Below are 10,213 nucleotides of genomic sequence, written 5' to 3' on the forward strand. Positions count from 1 at the left end.
CGGCCCGCGCCGGGGGCCGCATCCGCTCGGAGCGCAGCTTCGGTAACCGCCCCTCCCGGACCCTTCGCGGGACCCACTTCCGAACCCGCTCAGGGAGCCCAACCGGCTGCGCCCGCGCTCGGCCCGGGGTCAACCTGCCCCGAAGCCTTGTCCGGCTGCCGAGTAAACCCCGCGCCCCGCGCCGCCCCCACTTCACCGGCCAAAGTTCACCGCGCCCCGAAACCCCGCGGCCCAGTGTCGGTCAGGATGGCGCCTGCCAGGGAAGGGAGCCCCTCGACCCCTGGGTCCCTCCCAGGCCCCTTTCTTCCCCTCGGGGCAGGCCGTCCCGCGGCCTCCCCGCCCGGTCGGTGGGCTCTGCCCTGGGCACCGCGCGGCGCTGCAGCTGGGCTTCAGGGCGTACTTGGTGGGGCGGGGCGGGCGTGGTCCCGCAGGCGGACTCGGGTGGCCTTTCTGGGGAGGGGACCTCCAGGCGGCGTCTCCTGACCCCCAGGTGGCGTGGTGGAGCTGGGCGCGCACTGGATCCACGGGCCCTCCCCGGGCAACCCCGTCTTCCAGTTGGCCGCCAGCTACGGGCTCCTGGGGGACAAGGAGCTGTCGGAGGAGAACCAGCGGGTCGAGACCGGGGGCCACGTGGGCCTGCCCTCCGTGAGCTACACAGGCTCCGGGGCCCGCGTGAGCTTTGAGCTGGTGGCAGAGATGGCCCGTCTGTTCTACGGTCTGATAGACCAGACCCGAGAGTTCCTGCACGCGGCGGAGACCCCGGCGCCCAGTGTGGGGCAGTTCCTCAGGAAGGAGGTCAGGCGACACGCGGCCGGCTGGACGGAGGACGAGGACTCCAAGCAGCTCAGACTGGCCATCCTGAACGCCTTCCTTAACGTGGAGTGCTGCGTGAGCGGCACCCACAGCATGGACCTGGTTGCCCTAGCGCCCTTTGGGGAGTACACTGTGCTGCCGGGGCTGGACTGCACCTTTTCTGGGTATGTTTGTGGCCCCCACCTGCCCAAGCCTCCCTACACGTCCCCCAGGGCCAGTGGGATGGCCGGGCCCTGCCTGCCTCTGCCTCTGCCTTTGAGAGGCACAGGGGGTGGGGGAGGGGCTGGAGGCTGTTTGCCCCCCCCCCATTCAGAGAAATTGGTTAACTTCCCTAGTTTTGCTCATTTAAGCAAAAAAGGAGTTATTTTCAAGAGAGAGTGATTTATAACAAGGTCAAGGGTTTGGATCTCCTTACCAGCCAGCCACCAAAAAAAGGAGAGAGTGATTTAAGGAAGGAAGGTGTCTTGCGATGCTTTCTTCCTCCCATATTTACTGAGGCCACTTATATGCCAAGTGTTATGTGAGGGCCTTCAACTGCACAGGGGGCCAAGGAGGCCCCCGCCCCTCGCAGGCGGCTGGCCCCTAACAGGCTCAGGCAAGACCCTCTGCAGGGCTGTCCTGCTGGACTCTCCCAGGTATTGTCAGCCCAGAGCTCCTGCCCCGGAACAGCCATTTGTGACTTTGGAAATGCACACAACAAGAACTCTGGGCGCGTGAGAATGGTGTCCTTGTTCTCGTCTGGTCACCTTGTGAGCTTTGGGTGCATTCGCTCACTTAGCCCTCCCATTAGCCCAGGAGGTGAGTATTAGCAGTGCCGCAGTACACAAGGACAACCGCAGTGGAACCCTGCATGCTAGGAGGACTGCAGTGGTCACTTTGATGTCAGGGGAGCTTGGAGGGCAAACATCCACCAGTCCTACCCTTTCAGGGACTGGTCCTCTAAACATCAACACTTCCGTCTCTCCTAGGGGCTACCAAGGACTCACAAACCACATGATGGCCTCCTTGCCGAAGGATGTGATGATTTTTAACAAGCCTGTGAAGACCATTCACTGGAATGGTTCCTTCCAGGAGTCGGCGTTTCCTGGGGAGACCTTTCCGGTGCTGGTGGAATGTGAGGATGGAGGCCGTTTCCCAGCCCACCATGTCATCGTCACGGTGCCTTTAGGTAGAGCCCACTTCTCTGGTCAGGATTTTAGTCCAAATCCCCATCCCAGGTCACCCTGGCCTCCGGTCTTACCCTGCCTCAGTTGGCTGTGGGGCGTCTGCTTGGCTACTAAGCTCACATTTTCATCCTAATACTTTTCAGGTAGATGGAAGGAATTACTCTATTATGTTTTGTAGCAATTGCATGCTTTGGAATTCAGGGTTTTTCAGTAAGAGAAAATGCAAGTAAGTGCATGTCTTGCTTGTTTGCGAGTAATTGCAGAGGTTGGGACAGCCTCCAGAAGTGATGAAGCTGCGGTTTCTTGGAGACAGGAAAGGGCACCAAGAATCCAGTCTCCAGGTTGGGCCTGGTGGTGATCTGTGGAAGGAGCCACATATAAAATTCTACTTAATTCCAGATGTGGTGCCTCGGGCACGAGTCTGTGAGTGGAAGTTGTCTGACAGTTTGATAGAAGGTGGGTATGGTTGAACACAGAGGTACGGGACAGTTGCCATTGGCAGAACACTAGCCTCATGTGGGCATCACGCTGCCATCAGCCTCTGCCTGCACTGCCTGGTTTTATTCTCACGGTGGCAACGGGCGGCGTCTGTCACTGTCTCTTGCTTGACACTTGTGAACGTCTAGACAGAGGGGGTTCACTTAATTGCCCAAGTTCACGAAGCTTGCAAGAGTGGGAGCTGATCTGGGAATCTAGGCTGGGCCAGAGGACAGAGTACGTCCCCGCTCCGTGGCTGCAGTGACTGCTGTGACTACTGTGTGTCCTTTCAGCAGGTGCAGGTATGGTTGAGCTCTGCGCCCTGCTCCTGCTTCCCACAAATGGAATCATATCAGACATAGTAACACCTGCTGCTCAGTTTGCCTCGTTTTTACCTTTTCTTAAAACTTTTTTTCACTTTTTGTTGTTGTTGTTTCTTAACAGCAGTGGCTTTGTTCCTTTGTATTTGCTGGGCATACTCAGCCTGCTGAGTGCTAATCACTGGGGATACATTGTTGTAACTGTGTCACAAGGAGCCAGGTCACGTGTCACATTAGCTCTTTACAGTCACATAGTATTTTATTGTGTGTAGATGTCATTGTTTCATAAATATTGCTGGAAATTTAGGTGGCTTTTTTCTATTTCACACATGTTTTACATGTGCATTTAGAAACGCTGTGTCAACATTGCTGTAGAGTAAGTTCCAGCAGTGGGAGTTGGTGGTTGAAGATCTGGGCAGACAGGGGCTGCCTTGGAGGCAGGGTGATCGTGTTGTGCATCCCTGCAGCTGCAGCATGTTGGGGTGCCAGCCCCCCTGCTTCCTGCCTGTGGATGACCTTTGCTGTCAGCTGGTTCCTCTTGTTTTTCCTGACTTGCAAGTATCTGAAGGAAATTGGCTCATGGTTGTGCTGCAGATACTTCATCCTGCTGTCTGAGTTTGCTGCTGTGCGCTGCTCATCCTATTGTCATCTGCCTTTGGGCTAAATTTATTTATTTTTGCCATGCAGATTAATTTTTCTGTAGCTTCTGGATAAAGCCTGTATTTTTACCCACTACTCCAAATTAATTCCCGGCCAGCGTGGCTCACAGAGGTCGAGAGGCAGAAGGCTCAGGAATGGGCTGTCCCTCCAGAGCAGTTTGTGTGGGGTGATGCCAACTGTCCCTGCATGACGAGTGGTGACCACTGGGCCTTTTGTGTCCCTCGGTTGTGGTGCCGATGGCCAGAGCCGGGTGCAGCTTTCTGACTCCTCTGGTGGAATCAGAGCTGGTACCCGTTGGCTGTCGATTCTAGTTTAAGAGGTTTGTGTTGTGTAAGCTGAATCTGATTTTGATTTCCAGGTTTTCTTAAAGAACATTGGGACACCTTCTTTGAGCCACCACTGCCCACTGAGAAGGCAGAAGCAATCAGGAAAATAGGCTTTGGGACCAACAATAAAATCTTCCTGGAGTTTGAGGAGCCCTTCTGGGAGCCGGACTGCCAGTTCATCCAGCTGGTGTGGGAGGACACGTCACCCCTGGAGGATGTCACCCCGGTGCTGCAGGACAGCTGGTTCAGGAAGCTCATTGGCTTTTTGGTCCTGCCTGCCTTTGAGTATGTATGCATCCCAAGTGGCCCAAGGAAACCTCAGGGTGAGCTCCGAGAGGACTGACTTGTCAGGTCCTGGTTTGACTGAGGGTCTGGCAGTGTGTTAGTTTAATGGGTGGGGACCCCATAGCCCCCCCCAGACACTGGCTACAGACATCCTGAGCCCAGCCCCCTGCAGGGGCAGATGGACACCTGCTCTGTGCAGGTTGTCAGCATCTCTTAGGGTCCAAACTTGAAGGCATGTTCAATCAATCAGTGAAAAAGTATTTAATAGAGTTCTGTAGGAAGCTGGGGCTTGTAGATACAGAAGAAATTTGAAATATGGATCTCTCTGTACCTGGGGAGACAATTCTTAAACAGGCTTCAATGACTGAACAAAACATTCTTATAAATTGTGGAATCGTAGAGCCACACATGAAGGGAGGAGTCGCACGGCCAGGCGTCCTACAAAATAGCACACAGGGATTTAGGTGCCAGTTCAGAAAACAATACTGGGCATGATCTAGGATGGAGGGGACTGATTTTTCCCACAAGATTAAAACATAAAGTTGGTGGATGGTAGTCAGATAGCAGATGTAATTCCACGTTCCACTCAGAGCCGTGGCAGGAGAAGGGACCAAGTTCTTAGCCCAAGAGACTCGGGAAGCAGAGGGACACCTGCCCAGAAGCTCCCTGTGGCCACCCGCTGGAGCAGGAGGCTCGGGCCTCAGAATGGCCCTCCAGCCTGTGACGGAGAGAAGCCTGTCTGCCTCCTTGTATTGGCACAGGAGAGAGAAACTTACACAGGACTTTGAAAATGGCCTGGTCGTGGGCGGGCAGAGGGACATGTGCTGGGTCACCTGCTCAGGCCGGCTCTTTAGCCTGTGCTGCACTGCTTAGGATGTCGATGGGGATAGTGGGTCCCGAGGGATGCTGCCTGTGGCTTGGGGCAGTGGCACTCAGACTGTGTGATCTCAGGATCCCTTTTATCCTCCTAAAAATGATTTAGGAGCTCAAAGAGCTTTTGTTTGTGTGGGTTATGTCTGTGCATTTTCACATGAGAAATTAAAACTGAGAAATTAAAGATGTTTATTATTTAAGATGACAGTAATATACCTATTCATGTCAGCCTAAATAACTTTTTTTTTTTTCCTTTTTGTCTTTTTTCGTGTCTGGCAACGGATCGCAACCCTCAGTGTCGCACCCGTACCGGACCGGGACCGGCAACGGGATCGCAACCCTTGGTGTTGTGCCCGCACCTCGCTCAGCCAGTGAGCGGGAACCGGTCTGTATGTGGGATCCGAACCCTCAGCGGGAGCGCCACCACGCTCCCAAGCGGCGCACTGTAGCAGTGCGCCACCGGGCCGGCCCAGTAACATTTTTTTTTAAATGAAAAATATACTCAAAATTTAATGAGAGAGGTGGCAGTTTTGTCTTTTCTGCAAATCTCTCTAATATGTGTCTTCATAGGAGACAGCTGGATTCTCAGAGCTGTTTCTGCATTTATTCGTCATGATGTTTTATTCTGGTTGCAGAATATGAAGAAAGTCTGGATCTGCACAGATATGTAGTTGGAAGAAGGGAGTAATATTTAAATAGTTTTTCAGGTGTTTGTGGATATTCTTTGATATTGCACTGAAACTCGAGAAGTGTCAGTTCCTTAAAGGTTGGCCAAATGTGGAATCTGAGACTATATCAATGACTTTTTATACTCTGTTATACTGAAATCCATTTGTCTGTCTTGCACTTTGAATGGATCTTTTACCTACCCATGATTTTGGTCATTCAGAGAATATTGGGGTGGCCGGTTAGTTCAGTTGGATAGAGGTGGTGCTGATAACACTAAGATCCAGGGTTGGATCCCTGTACCTGCCAGCTGCCACCCATCCAAAAAAAATTATAGAAAACATGGGTTCATGCAGTGTTCGAAAAGTTGACACATTTCAGCATACAATATCGAAAAATTAAGTTTGTTAATATCACCACTGATCTCAGAAGTCTTTCAGAATTGGGAAAGCTGTTGATGGCAGAGACACGTTTTCTGAAATTCTAATTTTTGCTTGAGAGCTTACATTTTATCATTGTCAGTAAATAGTGCTTGCTAGTTGTTTTCCTGTGACAGACACACTTGGCTTATTGTCAAGAAAATTTTGGCCAAGCACCCCAGCCTGAATACTGTGGTTCATCTGTCAGTTGTTCTTTGGAGTACAGTGGTGCTGGCTGGGTTTTGTGCCAGTTCAGGTGGCCGCTCTGTGGCCGCGGGCGTCCTCCCCAACAGCTGCGTGCTGTTTCCTCTCTTCACACGGTTATTGAAAAGACTGTGCTCAAGGGTCAAGATTTAATGAAGTTAGTGACTCTCACTGCTTGAGTGGCACTGGCACTTCTCCCTGTGCGTGCTGGTGCCGCTGCAGCCCATGCTCTGCCAGGCGACGGTTCCTCATGTAGCACCGGCGTGCCACACAAACATTGACCTAGTGCCAACAGCAGGTGCCATCTCAGTGCTGTGGAAATAGTTCTGATCTCACATGGTCCGGGACCCCCAGGAGTTCATGGCCCACACTCTGAGAACCGCTGCCCTGAGGAGGGCCCACGATGGGCCACTCTGTGAGGGGTGGGGTGGGGTGGGGTGGGGGGCTCCCAGCACGGTTGCTGTGTCCTTGCGGGGAGACGGGCGGAGAGCTGGGCTGGATGTAGCTAGCTGGGCTCCATGGTCTTCCTCTCCACGCAGGTCTGTGCACGTCCTCTGCGGCTTCATTGCTGGGCTTGAGTCTGAGTTTATGGAGACTCTGTCGGATGAAGAAGTGCTTCTGTCTCTGACTCACGTGCTCCGGAGAGCGACAGGTACTGACCACGCACGGCAAAGCCACTGCCTCGTGCTGGCTGATCTCTAAAGGAACTCAACTTTTCACCACAGAGAAGAACTAAGTTGGGCTCTGTACATCTCCAGGGACAGTCCTTCCTCATATCAGTGGAGTCAGGAATAGTTCTTACCTCCCAGGAGCTGAAATGACTTAGCAGATGCTTTCCACTTAGTTTTTCTAAAATCTGCCACCCAAATAAGTGCAATTATCCTTAATCAGATGAAGAAGCTGAGGCTCAGACGCAGCACAGTTGCTCTGTCACAGCTATCCGGAGTTTAATGCCTGTCGAGCTAAGACAGAAAGGGCCTCTCAGGAGTACACGCTGTGGCTTGGTTTCCTTCCTGGGTAATGTCTTTCATTTTAAACTGCTCACTCTTTATTTATTTATTTTTTTAATTATTATTATTTTTTGTCCTTTTTGAGACCGGCCGCACCGCGCTCAGCCAGTGAGTGCTGTGAGCGCACCGGCCATTCCTATATAGGATCCGAACCCTCGGTGCTGCACTCTCCCGAGTGTGCCACGGGCTCGGCCCAAAACTGCTCACTCTTTAAAATGAAGAACTAGTTGCAGACATGAAGGTGAGAGTCCTGGGTTAACGTGCTGCATCTCTGTGGTTCAGGAAACCCACAGCTCCCCGCACCCAAGAGTGTGCTGAGGTCTCGCTGGCACAGCGCTCCATACACCAGGGGCTCCTACAGCTATGTGGCTGTGGGCAGCACCGGGGACGATGTGGACCTGCTGGCTCAGCCCCTCCCTGCGGATGGCGCCGGTGCCCAGGTAAGATGGCATGCCCTAGGCATGGGGGCCATTGGGGTCTGCTGCAGAGGCCCCTGTAAAGGCTGAGAGCTGCTGGAGTGTGGGCAAGTAGTGGGTGGGTCTAGGACCCCCCTGAGACTCAGAAGCCATTTTCTTTTTGAAATTGAGAGTGATTTTTAAATGCATTGTTTTTATGAGAATTACACAGACACATAGCTTAATGAGGCAGAGAATTCTACAGTGCTGGCTAACAAAATAAAACAGAAATAGGGGTGAGGGTCACCTGCTTTCCCCTTCCCAGACTGTTGTAGCTGGTTCCAACTTCCAAACTTATCATATCTCTAAAACACATGTTTATGCTATCACTTTTTGAAAAGCATTTTATTATGAGAAACTTCAAATGTATACAAAAGTAGGTAGAACCCTTCAGTGCCCCCAGCTCCACCAGCTGTCAGTCCACATCCAGGCTCCCTGTTGTTATTAAGCACATCCCACATGTGACATCATTTCACCAGAAGATATTTCGGGGTGTATCTCTAAAAGATGAAAACAACCTTTTAAAATACATAACTATAATACTATTGTCACAGCTAAAAATTAACAATAATTCCTCAATATCACCCAATATAGTGTTCAGTTTTCTGGTCGTCTTACCTCTTTTTGGTCTGCCTGTTTGGTAACGTTACTTCCTGAGTTGTTGGTGTTGGGAACTGTTGACTAACTTCTCACTGCGGCCCACACCGATTTAACTTCCTTCCACTCCTCTGCCCAGCTGGACTCTCAGATCCCTTCCTCACCCTCCCCATGTGTGATCCTGTAATTTTGGTAAGGCCCCTGTTCAGTGATCTTGTTTGTGTGATCTTGTTTTCTCTAAACATTACTCACACCTGAGCTACATCTGCAGTGGTTCCTTTTCCTGCCCGTTGTAGGGGTGTGTGTGTGAGTGTGAGTCCGTGGGTCAGTGAGGGCGTGGGGCTCTGTTTTCTGTGTGTTTCTCTGCCAGGACTCTGCCAGCCATCTAAATCGCACCCCCATGCTAACCTGGCCCTTCTTTGCAGCTCCAGGTACTGTTTGCAGGGGAAGCCACACATCGGACATTTTACTCCACGACGCACGGGGCGCTGCTGTCCGGCTGGAGGGAGGCTGACCGCCTCATCAGTCTGTGGGACCCGCAGGGGCAGCCGCGCCGGCCCAGGCTCTGAGCTCGGCTCCCGTCTGTGCTGTCCCTCCTGTGCTGGGGAGGCTGGGACAGTGTTCAGTCTGGCTTGAGTCTGGGGATATTAATGAAAGTCAGCTTCTCATTTCTCAACCTGTGGCTGCAGTCTGGCCAGGGCTGAGCTGCTGAGCAGGAAGTCTTCCTGCAGGGAGGCACCGGGCGTACAGTAAAAGTACATTCAAGCCAACTTGTGTCCAGTCGTCCTTTGCCCCAGGGCTGTGGCAGTTCCTACTGTTATCTTTGTCTTGCTTTGGGCCCAGGGTGGAGCACACGGCCCCTCCTCTGGACTCCCTGGACTCTTGCCTGGAATCTTAAGGTGCCCCCGGAGTTCTCGTTGCTGGTGCCTAGGACCACAGTGCAGCTGATGAACCTCCCTGCCAAGGGTCAAGTGTGTCCCCCAAGGGTTGATGTGTTGGAAACTTGATATCTGTTGTAACAGTGTTGAGACTATGATATTTGAAAGGTGGAGCCTTGGAGAGGTGATTGGATTGTGAGGACTGCACCCTCATCAATGAATAACCCATTTAGGAAGTAATGGGTTGTCATAGGTATGGACTGGTGGCTTCATAAGGAGCACATGAGAAAGCTTTTGCCATCATAGCTATGTGATGGCTTGCGTCTCTGCGAGACCCTGGAGAGAGTACCCGCCTGAAGAAGGTCCTCGCCAGATGTGTTCCTGGGGCTGTGGACTTCCAGCCTCCAAAACTATACAAAATAAGTTGTGTTTTCTTGTAAATTACCTAGTCTCAGGTATTCTGTTATAAATGGACTAACACACTCCCCCTGCACGACAGGCACTGCCTCAGGCACCACCATGCAGTGCGTTGAGTCAGGGTAGAGGAAGGGGAGACAGAGGATGACTGGGGAGGGGACCACGTCCTGACCTGGGGCTGGAGGTTTTCTCGAGGAAGTAACAAACAGTAAGGCCTGAAGAGTGGGGGAGCACATTGGCAGCTGATAGGAGTACAAGACAGGGAAGAGAGGAAGACCCCAAGACTTCTGGCTCAGATAAGTGGGGGAGGGAAGTACCCCTCACTGATGTCAGAATCTAGACAGAGAAGCAGGGTTTGGGGACTTGAGGGGAGAGAAGGGGAATTCAGTTTTGAATATAATGCATTTGAAGTGGCTGTGATCCATTTGGAGAGATAATAGGAAGGAAGTTAGATATGAGCGTGTGGTACTCAGAAGACAGATGTGGGAGTCATGAGCATACTGGTTAATTTAAAGCAGGACAGGGATGAGATCAAACGAGGAATATATAGAGTGAGGGAGGCAAGAAGATGAGAGGAGAAAACTGAGGTTAAAATCCTAGCAAACGGCTCTCTCACTTGGGCCAGATGTCTACTGCTCTGGACGTCC

At 52.1% G+C, this 10,213-nt stretch overlaps 1 protein-coding gene across 1 annotated transcript; it reads left to right on the plus strand.

Annotated features, from left to right (window-relative positions):
- Positions 1 to 6: 6 nt before the first annotated feature.
- LOC103583528 (peroxisomal N(1)-acetyl-spermine/spermidine oxidase-like) lies at positions 7 to 8,936 on the plus strand. The gene is made up of 7 exons (XM_008564820.1): positions 7 to 42; positions 491 to 977; positions 1,782 to 1,981; positions 3,795 to 4,047; positions 6,749 to 6,861; positions 7,502 to 7,659; positions 8,697 to 8,936. Exons 2-7 carry the CDS (start codon positions 697 to 699, stop codon positions 8,838 to 8,840), a joined length of 1,149 nt encoding a protein of 382 aa, XP_008563042.1. The 5' UTR covers positions 7 to 42; positions 491 to 696; the 3' UTR covers positions 8,841 to 8,936.
- The last annotated feature ends 1,277 nt before the right edge of the window (positions 8,937 to 10,213 follow it).

This window comes from Galeopterus variegatus, unplaced genomic scaffold (assembly GCF_000696425.1).
Source record: "Galeopterus variegatus unplaced genomic scaffold, G_variegatus-3.0.2 Scaffold23929, whole genome shotgun sequence".
NCBI lineage: Eukaryota > Metazoa > Chordata > Mammalia > Dermoptera > Cynocephalidae > Galeopterus > Galeopterus variegatus.